General features: G+C 42.8%; 1 protein-coding gene and 1 pseudogene across 1 annotated transcript in view; both read left to right on the top strand.

Moving 5' to 3' along the window:
* Positions 1–13,707, top strand: part of LOC148525421 (sialic acid-binding Ig-like lectin 13) — a 78,442-nt gene extending 64,735 nt beyond the window's left edge. The window contains exons 5-7 of the mRNA XM_088470928.1: positions 7,531–7,782; positions 11,936–12,073; positions 13,634–13,707. Coding sequence (XP_088327054.1) covers positions 7,531–7,782; positions 11,936–12,073; positions 13,634–13,707 — 464 coding nt within the window. The remainder of the gene's footprint in view (positions 1–7,530; positions 7,783–11,935; positions 12,074–13,633) is intronic.
* Positions 13,708–21,032: 7,325 nt separating this feature from the next.
* On the top strand, positions 21,033–22,401 carry LOC148525420 (uncharacterized; annotated as a pseudogene).
* Positions 22,402–22,718: the final 317 nt, after the last annotated feature.

The following is a 22,718-nucleotide window of genomic DNA, read 5'->3' as shown; positions in this document are numbered from 1 at the left end:
TATGGGTTACTGGTTGGTGGAGAGCAGCATAGTAGGGGTTGCTGGTTGGTGGAGAGTAGCATAGTAGGGGTTGCTGGTTGGTGGAGAGCAGCATAGTAGGGGTTTCGGGTTGGTGGAGAGTAGCATAGTAGGGGTTGCTGGTTGGTGGAGAGTAACATAGTAGGGGTTACTGGGTGGTGAAGGGCAGCATAGTATGGGTTGCTGGTTGGTAGAGAGCAGCATAGTAGGGGTTGCTGATTGGTGGAAAGGAGCATAGTAGGGGTTGCTGGTTGGTAGAGAGCAGCATAGCAGGGGTTGCTGGGTGGTGGAGAGCAGCAAAGTAATGTTTACAGGGTGGTGAAGGGCAGCATAGTAGGGGTTACTGGGTGGTGTAGAGCAGTATAGTAGGGGTTACTGGGTGGTAAAGGGCAGAATAGTAGGGGTTACTGGTTGGTAGAGATCAGCATGGTAGGGGTTGCTGGTTGGTGGAAAGGAGCATAGTAGGGGTTGCTGGTTGGTAGAGAGCAGCATAGCAGGGGTTGCTGGGTGGTGGAGAGCAGCAAAGTAATGGTTACTGGGTGGTGAAGGGCAGCATAGTAGGGGTTACTGGGTGGTGGAGAGCAGTATAGTATGGGTTACTGGGTGGTAAAGGGCAGAATAGTAGGGGTTACTGGATAGTAGAGAGTAGCATAGAAGGGGTTGCTGGGTGGTGGAGAGCAGCCTAGTAATAGTTACTGGGTGGTGAAGGGCAGCATAGTAGGGGTTGCTGTTTGATGGAGAGTAGGATAGTATGGGTTGCTGGTTGGTGGAGAGCAGCATAGTATGGGTTACTGGTTTTTGGAGAGCAGCATAGTAATGGTTGCTGGTTGGTGGAGAGTAGCATAGTAGGGGTTGCTGGTTGGTTGAGAGCAGCATAGTAGGGGTTTCTGGTTGGTGGAGAGTAGCATAGTAGGGGTTGCTGGTTGGTGGAGAATAACATAGTAGGGGTAACTGGGTGGTGAAGGGCAGCTTAGTATGGGTTGCTGGTTGGTAGAGAGCAGCATAGTAGGTGTTGCTGGTTGGTGGAAAGGAGCATAGTAGGGGTTGCTGGTTGGTAGAGAGCAGCATAGCAGGGGTTGCTGGGTGGTGGAGAGCAGCAAAGTAATGGTTACTGGGTGGTGAAGGGCAGCATAGTAGGGGTTGCTGGGTGGTGGAGAGCAGTATAGTAGGGGTTACTGGGTGGTAAAGGGCAGAATAGTAGCGGTTACTGGTTGGTAGAGAGCAGCATAGTAGGGGTTGCTGGTTGGTGGAATGGAGCATAGTTGGGGTTGCTGGTTGGTAGAGAGCAGCATAGCAGGGGTTGCTGGGTGGTGGAGAGCAGCAAAGTAATGGTTACTGGGTGGTGAAGGGCAGCATAGTAGGGGTTACTGGGTGGTGGAGAGCAGTATAGTAGGGGTTACTGGGTGGTAAAGGGCAGAATAGTAGGGGTTACTGGTTGGTAGAGAGCAGCATAGAAGGGTTTGCTGGGTGGTGGAGAGCAGCATAGTAATGGTTACTGGGTGGGGTAGGGCAGGATAGTAGGGGTTTCTGGTTGGTAGAGAGCAGCATAGTATGGGTTACTGGTTGGTGGAGAGCAGCATAGAAGGGGTTGCTGGTGGGTGGGGAGCAGCATAGTAGGGGTTGCTGGTTGGTGCAGAGCAGCATAGTATGGGTTACTGCTTGGTGGAGAGCAACATAGAAGGGATTGCTGAAAAGCAGCATAGTATGGGTCGCAGGTTGGTGGAGAGTAGCATAGCATGGGTTGTTGGTTTGTGGAGAGCAGCATAGTAGGGGTTGCTGGTTGCTGGAGAGCAGCATAGTATGGGTTACTGGTGGGTGGAGAGCAGCATAAAAGGGGTTGCTGGTTGGTGGAGAGCAGCATAATATGGGTTGCTGGTTGGTGGAGAGCAGCATAGTAAGGGTTACTGTGTGGTGAAGGGCAGCATAGTATGGGTTGCTGGTACTTGGAGAGTAGCAGAGTAGGGGTTACAGGGTGGTGAAGGGCAGCATAGTATGGGTTGCTGGTTGGTGGAGTATAGCATAGTAGGGGTTACCGGGTGGTGAAGGGTAGCATAGTAGGGGTTACTGGGTGGTGAAGGGTAGCACAGTAGGGGTTACTGGGTGGTGAAGGGTAGCATAGTAGGGGTTACTGGGCGGTGAAGGGTAGCATAGTAGGGGTTACTGGGTGGTGAAGGGCAGCATTTTATGGTTGCTGGTTGGTGGAGAGTAGCATAGCATGGGTTGCTGGTTGGTAGAGAGCAGCATAGTAGGGGTTACTGGGCAATGGAGGGAAGCATAGAAGAGGTTGCTGCTCCTCTTTTTTTTACCACCTTCCATAGTCAGATTGCTCCACAGTTCCACTCTATCAAGGTGATTGTATGTGTGAAGTATGGCGGGTGTGCCAGTGACAGCCTATGAAGCATGCATCTCCTTTGGCTGTCACTGGTCCATCCAGAATCACCTTTATCAGGTACTGTAGGTAGATGGGTGATTGGGCTGTTCTAGTTATTCATATGAAGAGCTTCCGATGTGGTAAGATATATTAAGGTAGGTGAGAGGGGGCGGGAGGTGAACTATGTGGTGGCTCGGAGAGCCCTGGACTGTTAGGAGGTATGTGTGCCTGTGACTGCTTTTAACTGGGATCACTGTGACCACAACGGGGGGCTGTGTGTATGGTTTCCATAATGCCTGCGCTAGACTGATACCTTACAGACTTAATTAATAGATCATTTCCACTTGGTCTGTTACATATTAAGGGGCTAGAACAAAAAAAATAAACTGTTCAGCGCACGCAGTCAGTGGTGGACAGGTGATTGAAAGCTACTAACTAGGGGTTTAACCAAAATATTGGATCAATCACGGCCGTGTAGAAGGTCAAAAAGTCCCTTCAAATTCTATAAAATATACCCTTCTGGTAGTAGCACAGCAGCTGGCATGGGGGCAATTAGATCTGCAGTGTTAAAGCGCTAATTACTAACACCGATGGAAATATCAGGGTAGACCTGGTCTTATATCCGAGTAGTTATTATATGGTGAATGTTTTATCTAACTTTTATCTCTTTTATCTCTTTTATCTAACTTTTATCTCTTTTATCTCTTTTATCTAACTTTTATCTCTTTTATCTCTTTTATCTAACTTTTATCTCTTTTATCTCTTTTATCTAACTTTTATCTCTGCTTTTCTGTGTTTTTAATATTTTTAAATTTGCTATTTTTTCATACATGAGTCGGACATAGTCTAATTTTTACAGTGACTGAAAGTAGACACTGCTAATTTATTTCTATATTAGGGGGTTATACAGTGACCCCTTTGGCAGGAGCTGATATGATGTTGTGCGCCTGAATATTATATATATATATATATATATATATATATATATACTTCAAAAAGGTGAGACGTCAGCGCCATCCAGTGTAATTTTGCCAAAGTGTTCCGAAGGTGAATTCAATGAAAATTATAACTCCAAAGTAGATATAGAAAAAAATTAAATAAAAATTATGTATTAATAAAAACACAAACTATTTAACTAACTTAGTACCCACACCTCATAAGGTGTACAGTATGTGGTTACGAAAATGTGCTAACCTTGCATATAACAGCAGCTCAAATGTAAAGTGCTTGTGCTAATTCACAGCAAACAAGAAAAGTGCACAGTGCATGTGTAAAAAACTCACAAAGGTATGTAATAATAATACCCAGAAAGATACCATTAAACCATGAAAATTATTTTCATAAAGTGCAATGTGCTCGTACTCAATGGACTATTCTAGCTTGGTCCCGGTATTCACAGGAATGCTTGCACGGGTTTATGGCATGATATAAGGTAAAATATATATAGGGCAGGGCCGCAACTAGGGGGGGGCTAGGGTTGCACGTGCACCAGGAGGGAATTGCGGGGGGGTGAAAATGCAGACTCTGCCATCTGAAAATGGCCGCCGCCGAAGAGGAGACTAATGCTAGAGGTTCTTACTGGACCTCTAGCGTCTGTCTCTTCCTTGGCGGCGGCCATTTTTGGTTGGCCGTTTTCAGCAGATTCCATGCGGACTAGCCGTCCGCATGGACTCTGCTGAAAACGGCCATCAAAAAATGGCCGCCGCCAAGGAAGAGACAGATGCTAGAGGTCCTACTGGACCTCTAGTGTCTGTTAGCAGAGCACAATGCACTCAGCGTTCCCGGAAGTGCCGGGAACGCTGGCGCTGCAGGGAGAGGATGCTGAGAGCTGCATCTTCTCCCTTCAAACCTCCCTGGCAACGAGCATAAACCCCCCTGGAAACGAGCATGGAACCCCATGGCAACGAGCATGGAACCAGGGACGTCTGAGTAATGCACTACCTTATGGAGGAGCAAGGACAAAATCCAGGTACGGGAAGGGAGGGGGGCGCAAAATTGCTGCCTTGCACCGGGTGACAGATATCCTAGTTTCGGCCCTGTATAGGGTACCAATGAGTAGTAAAATATCACAAAAAAACATACATCTAAGAATCAGGATAAACGGCTTATCTGGTTTGGAACATCAAGAATACAGTAAGGACCACCAGTAACATCAATTCCTCTATCTACTTTGGAGTTATAATTTTCATTGAATTCACCTATGGGACACTTTGGCAATATTACACTGGATGGCGCTGACGTCTCACCTTTTTGAATAATTATACTGTGGACTTTTTGAGCTGTGGTCCTGATTGGAGACATTCGTAGCTGCCGCCCCTCAAGAGGGTGTGTGTAACCTCACATCTAAATACGGATTGTTAGAGGAAAAGAAAATATTTTACATTCTTTTGGGATTCTATAACAAGAGCACCACTTATTTACCATCACTGTTTATATATATATATATATATATATATATATATCATTTTGCTGGAAAACCCAGAAACTGCCCTCTCACACCTGTTTTTTTCTTTTTTAAGACACTTTGATTTTTATAAATATAATTTTCTCACATGTCTCTAAAATTCTGTAATATCTAACTCATGTTACTTGCTATAGATACCCCCTAATGGGGATGCACCACCATAGGGAGGGTAAGGCTAGGGAAGGGGGGGGGTAGGCATAGGCAAACGCAGGGGGGGTTTCCGTTTGCCTGGAAACCCCCCTCCCCAGCACACACCATGGCCACAGTAGAAATAGTAATATAATACAATGTTACTAGTGCTGCATGTTCTTCTCAGTATCACAAATGAAATTATCAGCACCAACTGTGGATCTTTTAAAATGTGTCAGCCAGTAATAAATACACCTGTGCACCGACTAGGAGATGTGGAAAACATGCACTGTTAGGGGTGCATTGCTATAAACCATCAATAGAGTTAATAATTAATACTGTATAATAATACACTATCCAGTACATAAGGAGACCGATATGTACATATATGTCCAGGGCAGTGCTAGGTTCTTCTGCTGCTCAACCAGACTCCCGGACTCGCTCCAATGCTCAGGAATGGTGCCCACATCTGAAAAAAAATATTCTGCTCAGACAGGATGGACCTACTGCCTCATCTAATAGCTTATTGTGATCACTGGTCCTGTATATGCTGGAATTATGCAACACAATATACTTTGTATGTAACATATTAAAGCTGGATAAGTGGTAATTATGCCCTCTTCATGGACTGGCCACACTCACTCTAAAATCAAGCATTTGGAAACCCCCCTCTAGAAATCCTGCATTTGCCACTGGTAGGGTTAGTTACCACTGGGCGGGTTAGGCACCCCCTGGGAGGGTTAGGTTTAGGGTGCGGGAAGGGGGGGTTAGGGATCACAGGGGGAAGGTTAGGGTTAGGCACAACTAATGAGAGTTAGAGGAGGATTAGGAGGGGAGGGTTAGGGTGCTTACCAGCACCAGTCTGGATCCTGACGGTTCGGGCTTCCAGCGTCTGTATTTAGTCCGCCGGCAATACATCCAGTGGCATTACTTACCGATTCCCCCTTATGAATGGTGCAACTTTATATCCATATTTAGAACTGAAGCTCATAGTGACATCCTTCATTGTAATATTATAATTACAGGTGCCAGCAGTTACACATTGTTTGTAAATACAGCAGTTTCACTTCATGGGCCTGATTCAGAGGTTTGTATTGCCAATGCCGCATAAAAGCGGCCGATGTTTTCAGTCTGCGCGTGCATCCGAGTCACAATGTGCACACGCGTAACAATGGTCACTGCCAGAGGCGTCACTGGGTCTGGTGACACCTGGTGCATATTCTAAATCTCGCCAACGCAGCGTAGCCAAACACACCCCAAAAAGGGTGTGTGCGTACCATAAAGGGTAGCGTCACTCCGGGAGCGTGCCATAATCCCCGGACATGGTGACCTGTCCCCGGAGACTGTGCCTGCACTGCCGTCTCCTCCTCTGTGACAGGCTCCGCGTGCTGTAGGGGAATGTTACACTGCAGCACCCTGCTCTGTCCGGAGAGGCCCAAATTTTGGAGTCACCCCCTCCGAGGGTGACACCCAGAGCGACCTGTAGCCTCCGCACTCCCATAGTGATGCCACTGTTTAACTTTCTAAGACACAGATCAAAATTGCACACAGAGAGATGGAATTTCGGTGGCGTATCTGGCTGGTAACAGGGGGGTGTCTAGTAAACAAAACCGTGATGAATTAGCGGCGGGTGTCAAAGTAGGAAGACCACCGGCTGCGGAATTAGCATAAAGACACCGGGGCAGCTGCAACTGCATCCACCTCTGAATCAGGCACAATGCGTATAACAGTGTATTGGAGAAGATAATCCTCGTCTCTCTAATCCAGTGGTCGGGGAACAGGGGTAAATTACCCCACAGGGGGTAAAAATGAAATTCCAGGGGGTAATGGATGGACAGCCGGGCATGCATATGAATCATTCTATAATACAGAATGATCAATATACATGCCCGGCTGTGCCTCAGAGAGGCTCTAAGCCGGACGCCTGCTTAGATGTTATTACCAGCGGGCGCCCGGCTCCTACCCTGCAGCGCCGCGTTAGCCAGAGGCTGGAGTTCTCTTCTGAACTCCAGCTTCCGCCTCTCTCCATGCGCACTATGGGAGAGACGTCATGACATCTCTCCCATAGTTCTGAGGAGCAGCCGGGCGGACAGGACAGCGGTGGATGCAGGATCTGGGATTAAAGTAAGTGTTATTTTTTGTACAAGCGGGGCATTATATGGGGGCACTATATGGGAGTACTACTACAGGGGCATTATATGGGGGCATTAATACAGGGTCATTATATGGGGGCACTACTACAGGGGCATTATATGGGGGCACTACTACAGGGGCATAAATATGGGGGCACTACTACAGGGGCATTATATGGGGGCACTACTATATGATTTCCTCCTTTCAAATCAAGGGGGTAACGTCGGCGTATCTAAACATATTTTGGGGTAAAAGGTAAAAAAGTTCCCTGACCCCTGCTCTAATCTGTTACATATATACCAGCGTCACTGTCACTAAAATATTAATTGGAAAAATAATACCTTTAACGTTTTTGGATCCAAACAAAGTACACCATATATATTTACTGTATATTTATTATTTATATGCTTTCTAGGAAGAAGACAGGAAACGGGAGCGCTGGTCGTGTTGGAAGGAGACACACGGACGTTACACTGCGCGGCAGACAGTAATCCAGCATCCAGTGTGACCTGGAAGAAGGGAAAGAATGATAATTCTAGCACTGTGATTGGAGAAGAGCCGGAGCTCAACCTCACAAATATAACCACAAGCACAGCTGATATATATTTCTGCATAGCATCAAATGAATACGGAAATTCCAGTACAAGTGTCACTATAACTGTGCAATGTAAGTTGTATTCTTATTTAACATTAAACTGATTATTTGTACACAGTTTATCAGTACAATGTAATTCAGCCTCAGTGACAAACCCCAATAATACTGAGCAGGGAAGGGGATAATGGGTAGCAGGTTTCATAGAAGAAATATTTCCTGATTAGAGGCCATGTTGTTAGTCATATAGGGGTATTCAATATGGGAGCGATAACATCGTTTTTGCGTTAATATCACACTTATGACGTCATTATCGCAGGTTTTAGTTTTACACCCTATTCAATTTCAAAGACTTTTCGCAGGTTAGAAAAGTCTTTGATAAAAAACGGGGAAAACTTTTCACCATTGAATAGGTGTCGAAAAAAAGTGCAGAATTGGGGTTTAGGGGTGCAGGCTTAAAAAAATAGCCTGCACCCCTGGGAATGACATTTAAAAAAGAACTGTGTCAAAAAAAGTTTTTAAAAAAAATAGGGACACCCCAAAAAATGAATTTAAAAATTGGGGTGAAAAAAAAAATGGGAAAAAAATGATTAACAATAGGGAAATAGGTTCAGGGCTATTCTGCAAGTGTGCGGCAGGTGTTTTCTAGAATAGATTTATAGCGGCAGGTGCACAAATGCAGAATTTTTAAAAACTTACTTTAGGGACTTAAAAATATGCTAGTACCCATTTTCATGTACCCCAAATTTGATGGGACCACTTAAAAAAACAAAAAAAATAACCTAAGTGCTCTTCTGCATCACTTCTTCAATGTCGGGAAAAAACACCTGCTGCGGCTATTTAAATCCCCGACTTTCATTTAAAGGCTAAAACGGGGGTACCCATAGTGATCCCCCATGTTTTTACAACTTTAGGGGGATCCTACAATTTTTTTAAGGAAAAATTCGTAACTTTACGCAAATCCAACTTTGCAGGCTCCCGTTTTCATTAATTTCATATTGAATACGGGGATAAGCGGGCACGCGCCCGATGCTTTAACACAGGTAAAATCTCCGATATGAAACGTAAACTTCGACAGCGAAGTTTACACTTCATATTGAATTCCCCTCAAAATGTGAAAACATTCCAGGCGCTACTACAGTACTTCACCAAACATACAAAGACATAAACGAGAATCGCTGAGAACTTCCCTCAAGGTGATTCCACATGTGAATCCAGTTCCAAAGAAACAGTTCTCTACCTCATGTCTTTCGAAAAAAATAATCCATAATTCCAACGCTAGCTTTTCTTTGCAGCCAAGGTTATAGGGATAAAATTTATATTTTCTCCATTAGGTATACCGGAAAAAAAAAAAGCATATATAGTGCAGACGGTCCCGAAGAATATCAAGATACTTATATATATAAAAGGTTAAATTATCACAAAACGACCTGTTAAAATCTTAACATCAAAAGAAATCCATCATGAATAACATAAAAAAGCATCATGAATGATAATGGTTGTTGCAGCTCTAATTGATGTTTCATCATTCAGTTCAAAACCGACTGCAAACAGAACTTATAAAATGATGGGCAGCAGAGACGGTGTAATGGTTAGCATTGCTACCTCACAGCACTGGGGTCATGGGTTAGATTCCCACTACGGCCCTATCTGTGTGGAGTTTGTACCCTGTGGCTGCGTGGGTTTCCTCTAGGTTTCCTCCCACACTCCAAAAATACACTGGTAGGTAGATTGGCTCCCAAAAAACCCCCTAGTGCAGTGGTTCTCAAACTCAGTCCTCAGGACCCCACACAGGTCACGTTTTCCCGATCACCCAGCAGGTGCACAGGTGTATTCATTACTCACTGACACAATTATAAAGATCCACAGGTGGAACTAATTATTTCACTTGCGATTCTGTGAGGAGACCTGGAAAACATGCACCGTTTGGGGTCCTGAGGACCGAGTTTGAGAACCTGTGCCCTAGTGTGTATGTGTGTGTACATGTGGTAACAAATATATATTGTATGCTCCACTGATGTGAATAGCCAAATATTCTCTCTGTGAAGTGCTGCGGAATATGTGTGCGCTATATGAATAACTGTTAATAAATAATGGTAAACCTGTCCAAAAAGGCACTGTACAGTATGATTTGTGCAGGCTTCATTCTTGTAAAATGCGATTTAAAGGTTAAATAAAATATAATTAAAGGCTAAAATACTACATCCTTTGGTGTGTGTATTTTAAGATTTTCTTAACAGGCGGACTACAGGTGCCAACATGCCCTTACTGTCCGGGGTTGCTGGCACCTGTAGTCCTCATGTAAAGAACAATATTAGGATCTATTCTTTATACATTAACCTTGCACCCACCACCACCAGTGCTGCAGGGAATAGCCTCGGGCTTTAAGCCCAGGGCTGGTTGATCCTTAGGAGGAGGGACATCATTTTGCGGGGTCCCAATTTTCCAAGGAAATCCAGCTCTAGGCTAACCAGTTTTGGATATGGCAGGGAATCCGATGCTGTGTGTCCTGCTATGTTAATAGCACCTCAGCTGGTTCAGCCTGGTGCTGGTTATAGGAAAATAGGGTAGACTGCATGCCATTTTTCCCCCCTATTTTTCCATACCAGACCAGGCTATGAGATCCAGGGCTTGTTATGAATTTTTTGGGGGGACCTCCCTATACATTAAAAAAAACCTTTAATCACATTTTACAGTAACAAAGTCTGCACAGATCATACTGATCTGTGCATGTGCAGTGCTTCTCCCAATATCGCCACAGGCAGGTCTATTGTTTGGGCAGGCTTCCCGTTGATTGCGGTCTGTTTTTGGTTATTTTTAAAAGTGACCATTAGTAAATCTGTGGATCCCTCATCTTGTCTTAGTAAAAAAAATAGATTGTTTGCCTGATGTTCTAAAGTCATGTTATAGATGCTTTTCCATCGGTTTTGCTTTTAGCAAATGGTCGGTTTGCAAAACTGACAGAAAATCACCCAAACAGCCAAAAGCGACCTTCAGTAAATTTACCCGTTACTACAAGTTGATGTTATCATTACACAGTACAGTATGTGGCTGATTTACAGTTAGTAAAAATCCAGCTACTGGGTGCAAACTTTGTACCTGGAGATAGAAATATTTTGGCTGCACAATCCTATAGTTAATACCCATAAAATAGTCACTGTGTGATGAAACAAATATTTATTACCACAATCTCTTAAAAATAGCATAACATATACTACAACATATACTATAACGTATACTATATAACATATACTAACGTATACTATAACGTATACTATAACGTATACTATAATGTATAATATAACATATACTATAACGTATACTATAACGTATACTATAGGAGACTCCGGGCCTGATTCAGCTGCTGCTGAAGCTGGTACACCAGCCAGTGGGCTGTCACAATCATGTAATTTATCCTTTGACCTGGATCGCTTGTCCACATTTGAGTGGTTAAGAGGATGGTGGGTAAAATGGCATTTTCTAGGCCAAGAACTGTCCCCTTGGGTGCTAGAATGAGAGAGTAGCTCCCCTTATTACGTTACAGGGCAGTAACTAGGAGCGTGTGACCAGTGCCACCACAAAGGATGCAAGGCCAAGGGGGCTGCTCTGTCACTACTCCAGTATCATCTATCTCCAGCTTGAGAGGTGTCTGTACCTTGAGTACAAAAATGCATCATTGGTTGAACATCAGTCACACAATCGATCATCGATTAGGCTTGCTCAGAATGTCTTTCAGAAGCTATTAGAGCCATTGATATTGCATATATAAGCAGCTGCAGGCTTAGATACAACCCTGAAACGGTCGCAACATGTCTGTATTTGACTCACCACCCCCATTACCTCCCACAAATGCTCACTGGCTGTCAATCACTCTGTGTCCTAGTTCTCACCTCACCTTTAGAATTCAAACAGTGCAAACGAAATGCATGCGCAGTACAAAACCAATTGCTCAATTCCACAAACATCAACATGTTATTTTGTGGGAAGTCCCAGAAAAAGCCATTTTTGCAGAATCCCTGCAAAATCTAAGCGTCCATAGGCTGTAACAAGGAGGAACTACAGCATATATCTTCCTGCTGGTGTTATTGTATAAATGAGCATACTATCTCCTCAGCACACTTTAGTTTGGCACTTGCAAAAACATGAATGGACCTCTTTGTTTAATAGATTTTCTCAGTGTTTGGTAATTATTGTATTTTCAATTTGTTTCTTTTCCTTCCTCATACAGCACTTCAGGCTATACTGGGCACATGCAAGAATATGAAAATCATTGTTGGGATTGTATCTGGAATATTCATTATAATGCTCATGACTTCACTGGGACTTGTATATTTCCTAAAGAGAAACATTGAGACAAGACAATTAGGTAAATGCTGATGTGAATAATAATAATTATAATGATAATAATTGATTCAATAGCATTAGAAACAGTGTAGCAAACTTGCTTCTGAAAAGAACATGGTGCAATGTGAGGGATACAAGGATTTTATTTGTATCTATTTTTGTGAATGTGGAAAATATTGGCGCTGCTCTTGCTTTGTCTACAAATACTGGGTAGCTTTATATTATACCCCTTTTACACCGGAGCTAAAACTCAGGTTATTACAGGGTTAACCCGGGGCAGCTCCTTGGTGTAAAAAGGGAGAGGGTTGGATCGCCGGGATGAGTGACCCGGCAATCAAACCCAGGTAACTAGCAGTGTGAACGGCGCGCTCTGGGTCACGATGACCTGAAGCGCGCCGCCAGCTGGCCGATTGGTCCGGCTTCAGTGGCGCTTGGAGATGATGTCATCTCCAAGCACTCACTTCAACGCCGGAGAAGCCGGTTCTATGCAGACCCGACTCCGGTGTGAACAGCGCTGACTCGGCAATGTCCTGGGTCGGCGCCAGCTAAATTCCGGGTCTGGTTCGGATTGGAACCCTGTTCCAACTCCGGGTCAGACCCGGAATTTAGGTGTAAAAGGGGTCTTACACTGCAATTCTAAATCTGTCTGCATTATTTGTACTAAAACAGAAGGAGATGGAATTATTATATAGTAATCATATTTATTCACTCTGCCAAAACATCCTACTTTTTGGGAAATCCCTCAGACCACTGAAATTAGTATATTTACTATAGTGAGAGTTTTTAGAAGTGAGTTTTAAAAGTGATGTTGCCCATAGCAACCAATCAGATTCTACTTAACATTTAACTAGCACCTTTTAGAAGATAATAGCTAGATTCTGATTGGTTGCTATGGGCAACACCACGTTTAAACTCACTTCTAAAAACATCATAACCTCACTCCCTCTGCTCAATGCAGCGATTACCAGAATTGTTTTGGAAGGCAAATGGTGTCATTTGCCTGCTCTGCCCCTCACAGTGGCCACCTCCAACTCACCTGCAGGAAGCCTACCAGAGGCAGGGACATAAAAGTTGGCACATTTTATTGGTGAGCAGGTGCTGGAGCTTTGGGACTTCCTGTATTGTAAAAATGTTTGTCATGCACAACCAATATTCACCTAGACAGTTGCTTGTGCTCAGTGGCGTAACTACTGCCCCGCAGACCCCGTGGTGGCTTGGGGGCGCGGAGGCTTGTGGGGCGCAGTGGCTGCAGATTCCATGTGGACTAGCCGTCCGCATGAAATCTGCTGAAAACGGCCCTCCAAAAATGGCCGCCGCCTAGGAGGAGACATATGCTAGAGGTCCTACTACCTCGATCATGTGTTAGTCACCCAGGCAGGGTGGTAGTGCGGGCAGCACATTTCCTGTTTTTTATTTTGCAAATTTTAGTAATTTTGTTTCTCACCTATGGAGTCATACACACAGGCACTGAAACACAATACTAGCAAAAACATTAACAACATTGAAATAACAGCTAAAATAATGTACTTTTTGCAATCCAAACCCTGAAATTCAGATTTAAAAACTGAATTCCGTACTGCAGGAAGATCAGAACCACGACTCGAATTTATCCGGATCTGCTCAGGAAATCAGAATTGCGACTTGGATCTTCTATGATGCATGAAATTCTGGTGGATTCTGATTTTAGCACATATCTGTAGTCCGTCTGTATTAGGCCTTATTACTGTATACTGGTGGGCTGTTAACATTGTCGCTTTTCCATGTCCCTAACTCATATACCAGCTGTTATTTCTGTTATGCTCACAGTTGAACTTAAAAATTATTTTGCAAATGATATGTATTATATAATCTATCAGGTAATATTTTTGGTATATTTTCCAGGGAATGGACACAATAAGCAGGAAGGAACAGAACCTACATATCAGGTATGAGATGTTATGGTTATAGCAGTTGAAATAGTATCAATAGCTGTATATTTTCAATGTTACTATTCACTAAGTGTATATATATCACCTCAATATTCTTACGTATGGGTAATATTCAGTAACGTATTATAATGAAACATTAGTTATTAAATGTAGTACTATAGCCATGATCTGCAGTTTACAGACCTGTAAAGATTCCAAAAAGTCCAGCCGATACTGTATAAAGTAGCAATCATTTACAGGGCAAACCAAAAAAAATCAAATTAGATTGAGGTTACCAAAAGGTTAAAAAAAAGAAAAACAGACTAGAAAGCCTAATAGGTTCTTATCTGTCATCCAATGTCTATGTTTCTATGACTGTGAAGTCCTGTAAAAAGTAGTTTTATAGTAGAAAATAAAAAGCAAAAACTCCATCCCTGTTCTGACTGTAGCAAACTCGTCCAGGTCCTGCCCCACCACCGTTCTACTCCATCCCGATCCACCCATACTCCTATCTGTCCCATGTGCCACTCCCCCTTCATCCATCCCGTCCTCCCTCATCCTCCATCCATAAAATGAATCTGTGTAGAAACATCCTTGGTGTAGTTGTCTGGTTTCGACAAAGGAGTTAAAAAGTTCTTCCCGAGATTTATACAACTTATTAATATTATTGTAGAAGAAATTAAAGAGCAGACATTTTTGTTGTAAAAGAAAACTTGCTCATGTAAATAATTGATTCAAAATAACTGTAGGGCTGCATTTGCTTTTAAAGAGGAAATACATCTAAAAATATTTTAAGGTAACTGCAATATACAATCTGATTCTTCATCTCTTCAGTGGAGATGTGAACGGATCTACGTGTTTTGGTTCTAATTCATCATTGTGTCTTGGTTTTAGCAAAATCACCCTCAAGAGTTTTGGTTCGGATTCGGTTCTGGATTCCTTTAAAATTGATCAAAAATAATAATAAAAAATGAAAGAAAAACAAATTAATAAAAATAGCTAACATCATGTAATTTGGACCTACTTGCTGTACATGCAATCCAAAATCCAAGTTCAGTTTTTAAATCTGAGTTCCAAACTTACAGCAGACCCATGCATAGAATCTTTTCCACTTGGAACCCCAAAGTGATTCTGAACTGGGACTTAATTCGATTCGGAACCCCTATGTTTGGATGTGTTCTTTTTACAGGAAAACGGAACCACACACCTCTACTCTTCAGTGGCTGCTATGTCTTTGCGGAGATTGACTTATATTAAATTAGTTTTGCTTTTTCACTTATGCAAGTTCTGTAATTTTGCTCCCAACATTAGCAAAGTGAAACTACATGATATTTTTACTTTTGTAAGTATTTATGCAGTATATTAAATTCCAATCTCTTATTTGAACATGTTCTTTTGAAAATGAGGCTTCATTCTTGCTGCTTTTGGAAATTTTTAAAATGAAATAGTAATCTTATTATAAACTAACATTTCTTTATTTTTGTTTTAATACTTAGACTTTCTTATATTTTATTTTCAAGGATTTGATAAGACAGAAAAATGACATCTATAGCACCATGAATACGGAACAGCAAATATCTGCTTAGACACCTCTTTTAACTGGGAAAGTCCACACCAACTCAATGTGAAAAAGTTATTTGTACCTTACCTTGTAGAACGTGAAAAAAAAATAATACTATAGTGTTATATGTAGTCTAAAATACTGCTTGTTATAAATAATGTCGTTTTTTATTCATTTCAAACAAAAAAGGAGAGAAAAGCATTTTTTTATTGTGGCACACAGAAAAAAAGAAAAGATAACTTATAAAACCTCACTTTTAGTAGGTATGTAATAAAAAAGACTCTGTCCTCAAAACAGAATAAAATTCAGCAAAATATTTGACAGATCTATAATATGATATTGTGAAGTAAATAAAAAAAATAAAAAATAAAGTGTAATTAAAAATATAAAAAATGTCATGTTGTGCTATTTTTTTATTTAGGAGCTAAATTGCTTAATAGTTAAAATGTGTGTATATAATATATGTACAGATATTTGATAATATATTTGTATTGGTCTATCATACACCAGGAATAACTTGTGTTATTATTAAATATCTATTATACAGATGAAGATATGCGTCTCCGTGTCTTATTAAAAAGGGCTAAATTCCTGTGTTTATGTTAGATATATGTTTCACAGATTACTGGTTCTTATAGAAGAGCTGTTTCTTATTCACAAATCAGATGGCACATTATTCGGTAGTGATCAACACTTCACGTGCTGACATAATGTAGTTAAAGAGGTCAAATACAGGTTGAGTCTCCCATATCCAAAATGCTTGGGACCAGGGGTATTTTGTATAACAGAATATTCCGTATTTTGGAATATTTGCATATCAAAATGAAATATCTTGGGAATGGGACCCCAATATACACACAGAATGCATTTATGTGTTATATACACCTTATATACAAAGCCTGCAGCTCAGTTTATACAATATTTTCAATAATTTTGTGGCTCAACCAAAGTTTGTGTACATACATGAAATACATTTATGTTTCATTTACACGCTATACTCACAGCCTGTAGGTAATTTTATTCCATATTTTTAATAATTTGTGCCTTAGACAAAGTTTGTGTACATTGAACCATCAAAAATCAAAGGTTTTATTATCTTAGTCATGCCAAAATTATTCCGTATTTCGGAATATTTGGATATGGGAGACTCAACCTGTACATATAATGTCCACTATATTATCTGGTATGGTTGAATCTATATTTAGCCTCATATCTAGGCATGTTTATTCATAAGTAGCTTTTAATATCAGGGGAACTAATTCTAGAAGGAAGTGCACAGACTTATTTCTATGGACAATTAGGAAAGTCAGCTGGATAGTGATGTTTATTATCCTCATGGAATGAAATATATTCTGTACCTGTGATATCTTTTTGTAATTAGCTCAATACATTCAGCATTTATTTTCTTATACAAAAGGATGTCTTTTAGTATTATGCACAGATTCCTTCATCATATATGTCCGTTACGCAAAGTGGTTTGTACTGTATACAATACAAGTCTCCTACATCTGATTTCCACACAATGATATCTATTTTCTTCAGGTTAAATATTACCCTTAATGATTATTGCACACTTTATTTTGTAACGGCCATTGGGGAACAGTGGTACAGTTAGTGTGTTATTCATGGGTGTTTAATATTGCATAAATATTTCTCTCTTTGCATATGTCATCTATCTTTATTCACATGCATTTCTGTACCACATATAATTCCCTTACAGGTTCCCACAAATGCAGTGTGTTTATTTATTGGCTTAACACAGATTTCTGATTATTATCATTCAGAAAGTGCAGAGTAAATGATTAGTTCAACTGCATAATTTTATATCCTTTCTAGGGCACACATATTACCATTTAGAGAATACAGAGCAGGGGTTAAAGTGGGCCGGAACAGGGCGGAACTGCATTCAGTCATTTCTATTTGGAGACAGAACCAGCTCCGCCTCCTCCGACCCACCTCAGCCCGGTGCCACAGGGAGGCTCCATTTTCTGGGTGCCAGCTGAGATTTTGTTGCGCCCGGCTCCCTCCTCGCAGTGGCAGCTGGAGGCTGAAGCTCACTCTTGAGCTCCGGCTTCCTGCTCCTCCTATGGGCACTATTGGAGAGACGTCATTATGTCTCTCCCACAGTGCAGCAGAGCAGCCAGGCAGACTAGAGGCGGTGGACGCAGGAGTGGGGCTTAAGGTAAGTATTATTTTTGTTTTGTGTAAGTGGCATATTGGAGGCATAACTTCTGGGGGCATTACAAATGGGGGCACTACTACTGGGGGCATTTACTCGGGGGCATTACTATTGGGGCACTGCTACTGGGGGCATTTACTCTGCATTACTATTGGGGCACTACTACAGGGGACATTTACTCAGGGGCATTACTATTGGGGGCACTACTACTGGGGGCATTACTAATGGGGGCACTACTGCAGGGGGCATTACTTCCAGACGGGGCACCACTATTGGGGGCACTGAATAAGAGGCACCACTACTGGGGCGCTGCATAAGGGGCACTACCACTACTGGAGGCACTGCATAAAGGGCATTACCAATGTGGGCACTGCATAAGGGGCACTACCACTACTGGGGGAACTGCATAAGCAGCACTAATACTGGGGGCATTTACTCAGGAGCATTTCTATTGGGGGCACTACTACAGGGGTCATTACTTATACAGGGTGCATTACTACAGGGGGTACCAGTCTTGGGGCACTACTATTGGAGGCACTGAATAAGGGGCACCACTTATGGGGGCAATGCATAACTACCACTACTGCGGGCACTGCATAAGGGGCACTACCACTCCTGGGGACACTGCATAAGGGGCACCACTACAATGGACACTGCATAAGGGGCACTACCACTCCTGGGGACACTGCATAAGGGGCACTACAGCTGTGGGCATTATGTGTAAAGAGCACTACTACTGTGGGCATTGTGAATTAGAGACCCTACTACTGTGGGCATTGTGAATTAGAGACCCTACTACTGTGGGCATTGTGTATAAGGGGCACTGCTATGTGTCATACATGAATAAGGGACACTACTATGTGGTGTAATGTGAATCGGGGAAAATCAAGATTGTGCTACTATGTGCCGTAAATTGAACTGGGAACACTATTTGGTGACCACACCCTCTCTTATGAGACAATGCCCTTTTTTTTCCAAAAGGCATCGAGGCGGGGGGGGGGGGAGGGTGAGTTCCACCACTTCCCTAGGACCACTTTAAGCACTGATACAGAGTAAAACATTGGTTAATCTGCAGATCTATATCCTTTCCATTCTTTCCATAAATCTGTTAATTATCATGTGAGATGGATAGATAGATAGATAGATAGATAGATAGATAGATAGATAGATAGATAGATAGATAGATATGAGATAGATAGATAGATAGATAGATAGATAGATAGATAGATAGATAGAATGGAGGTTCTCAGGTACAATAGCCACCAAACTTCAGGTCTTTCCACACAATAGCCATCAGAGTGCAATTAAATCCAAACACTTTATGCCATATAAGAAGTATCAGCTGTAATCACGAGACACCACATTGGGGTTATGCTTTGTTTTCTGCTCATCACAATGGGGCTGACTGTTGACAAACTGTCCATGGTGATCTAGTGGTGTTTTACCTTCTCCCGGTGGCTGCAGCAGCTCCAACATCATCTTCTGGATCCCGATGGTCACATGAGGAGCAGTTTCAGCAGCAATGTCTCAGCAGTGGTGTTACACTGAGTATTAAACCCCTTACCTCTAACCCAAATCCCAACATCTAACACTCCCCCATAGTGCCTAACCCCCTTCACAGCCTAACCCTATCCCCCCACCCCTCACAGCCTAACCCAACCTCCCCCACAGCTTGACCGCCTATGGCAGTAATAACAGTCAGCAGCCTAAAAATGTCATATCACATTGTGACTTTTAAGATGTCAACATTGTTAGGCTGTCGACATGACATCTGTCAACAGTTTGAATTATGTTGACATTCTAATGTCGACATTGTGGTGTAGACATTATGAATGTCAGCATGGTTACTGTCGACCTTCTATCCGGACACCCCACAATGGGCTCCGATTTCTCTACTAGCCACCAGTGAGGACTGAGTAGTAACCACTGTAATGAGGGGCTTTCACATTGGGGGCCCTAATATAGTATTTATGATGAAAGTGCAATATATTGTCTTTATCTCCTTCCAGTTACAATTACTGTAATCGGTTTGATTTGTTGTGCCTTAATGTAAGTATCTTTAATGACTTTCATTTTCTAATGAATTAATTCATTATCAATAACATTTATACAGCAAATTTGTAAACAAGGTCGTAACTAGGGGTGGCGAGCAATGTTATCACACAGAGCCCTGTGGCTGGCGCTGTCGTTGTCTCATAGCCCTTGCATCTGGCTAGCATAGTACCTGGAATGGCACTCTGCAGCCAGTATCGCTGCTGCAGTGCCACCTATAGCGTCCTTTGGATGCTCCAGGCATGCTCCCTGCAGTCTGTACAGTCGCTCATAGCATCCTCAGGACACTCCGGCCAGTGCTGTATTTCCTGGTGCTGGCAGCCTTGACCCCTCTGCGTAACATCATGATGTCTGGCGCAGGGCCGGCTCGAGGCATGTACAACCAATGCAGTTGGACAGGGGCGCCACCCCATAGAGGGCGCACCCCTCCCAGCCATTCCCAATTTCAGTGGGATAGTCACATTTTTGGGACGAAGTGTCCCGCAGGCGGTCGGGATGTTGGGCACCTCCAACGCCGCAGCTGTGCAGGCCCCTTGCCGCGTGCATCCATGCAGTGCAGGGAGAGAGCTGGGGGCAGCCCAGCTACTGACGTAGTGTTGGGCTCGCCCCCAGCCTGACGTTAAATGGGAGGCGTGCCATACGAGCATGCCCCCAAATAGCGTAATTTAGGGGGCATGGTCTATGGTAATTAGGCCATGCCCCCTTTGTGAGCACAGTATGATGGAGTATTACTTACCTCTCAACATTTGGGAGAGTGTAGTAGGAACATTGTGCGTGTACCTTACACATTAACTTAAAGTACAAAGAAATAGTTTTCCGGTGCTTATATGGATATTTTGGGATATAACCTTGAGTTTTTTAAGATTAACAGTGAATTATGCAAAATAGAAATGTCTAACTAATGGATGCAGAGAAATATATTTTTTATTTAAAGTTTGAAGAAAAAGATCGTTATCAAAGGGAAGTCTGAGCCATGGGGGCCCCACCTCACAACTTAGACCCCTTTCACATCGCAAAAGTACCTGGTATATTGCCGAGTCAAGGTGCAGTGTGAACGCACCAAAATAAAAATTGTCGGGTCCTGCGACTCAGCATTTCCACCCTATAATCGACCAGAGTTGAACTCGGGAACAAGCCGGGTTGATGTGCAGTGTGAACGGGCCCAACCTGGGTAATCCAACCCTGGACTCAGCAAACAATGATGATTGGATGTTCCTGTGTCTTCTTTGATGAGGTCAGCAGCCATAACCCTGGACACACACGCAGCACACTGCAGATGACAATGGAGGCAGCATTCCTGCAGTTAAAGGCTTTTATTCCAAAAATCTGCACTACAGCCATTTCCATTTGGAGTGATGAAGAGGTGAGGGAGCTGCTGGCCATAAGGGGTGAGGAGGAAATAAGAAAACAGATGACAGGAACAGTGAAAGACGCTGTTGTCTACAAAAATATAGCAAAGGCCCTGGAATCCCGTGACTTCCGTAGGACTCAGCAGGAGGTGGTATATAAGCTTAAGGCACTCAGAATATATTTTAGGAAAGTGCACGACCGCAATAGGAATAGAAGTGGAGCTGCCCGCTTAGAGTGGCAATACAATGACATATGTGCCCATGGTTTCAGACACACAGCATTATGTACACCTGTCAGCCTGTCATCCAGCTTATCAGCAGGGGAAAGCAGCTGGTCCTGTACCTCAGAAACCACCAGCAGTGTGCCAGTCTCCCAAGCATGCCCATCATCCTCACAAGCATGCCCATCAGCCTCACAAGCATGCCCATCATCCTCACAAGCATGCCCATCATCCTCACAAGCATGCCCATCATCCTCACAAGCATGCCCATCTTCGCCACTGTTACTACCAGATGACCCAGATGACATCAATCCACCATATTCTACGGCCCATGATGACAGCGTTTCACCAAGCATTCAGGCGGTTGTTGAGACACAGACTGGTGCCAGTGGGACGCCCAGAAATAGCCAAACCCCAGCTTTATGCAGAAACAGTAAGTATTAAATAAAAATACAACAAACATCACACCTCACATAACACATACACATGAAAAAGCACATAATATATGTTGCAGAGTGTAGCTTGTGTGGAGGTAGAGGAAGGACACAAACACATTTGCTAACACAACTGCTATTTATGTACCCTCACTGATGACTCATTTTTTGTTTTTTAATATTATTTCCACAGTATATACGGTTCCTGCAAAGAGAAAAAGAGCCAATAAAACAGAACAAGCTGCCCGAGTTATGACAAGTGTCCTGGTTGAAAAATGACAGGAGATGGACTCTGCAATGTTCACACAGGAAGACGCTCATCTAGACAGGTTCTGCCGGCAGAGCGTGATATGCAAAATTCATTTGTTACCCAGCTCATGGGCATGATGGATCGTCACAGTACGGAATCATATGGACGCCAAAGGGAGTCCCAGCAATTCCAGATGGCGTTTCTAGAGCGAATATTTAGTCGCAGTCAAACCCAGGTCACAGTCCCACCACAACAGCAGGGTCCACACTACCCAAATCAGCCTTACCCCCAGTACAATCAGGCCCATTACTATGACCATAGTCAACCTCCTGAAAGCCAGGAAACCCCAGTTTATACTGTTTACAGGAATTTACCAAAACAAGGCATTTTGATTTAAAAAAATGTTGCCTACGTCCTGTGCCTTGTGGTGCTAAACACTTGTTATAACATGTACATATCAAGTAAGCAATGTTTTTACGGAAAAATATGCTATTTTCAATTTTGTAGTTTGCTACATTACATTTTGTATATGTTTTAACACTTATATTCAATAACATTTATACCACACACACTGTAATGATTGTTGAAGTTAATATTTATAAACAGGTACAAGCGGCCAAATGCATTCTAAACAGCCATCCTTGCTGATCTCAGGGTCTGGGTAAAAGCAATTTGTTCTGGGCCCAACTGTACATGTTGCGTGAAGCCCTTCAT

This window comes from Taudactylus pleione, unplaced genomic scaffold (genome assembly GCF_031769625.1).
Source record: "Taudactylus pleione unplaced genomic scaffold, aTauple2 ptg000108l, whole genome shotgun sequence".
NCBI classification, from domain to species: domain Eukaryota; kingdom Metazoa; phylum Chordata; class Amphibia; order Anura; family Myobatrachidae; genus Taudactylus; species Taudactylus pleione.
The sequence above is the reverse complement of the archived record's forward strand: the minus strand, read 5'-3'. Positions and strand labels throughout refer to the sequence as shown.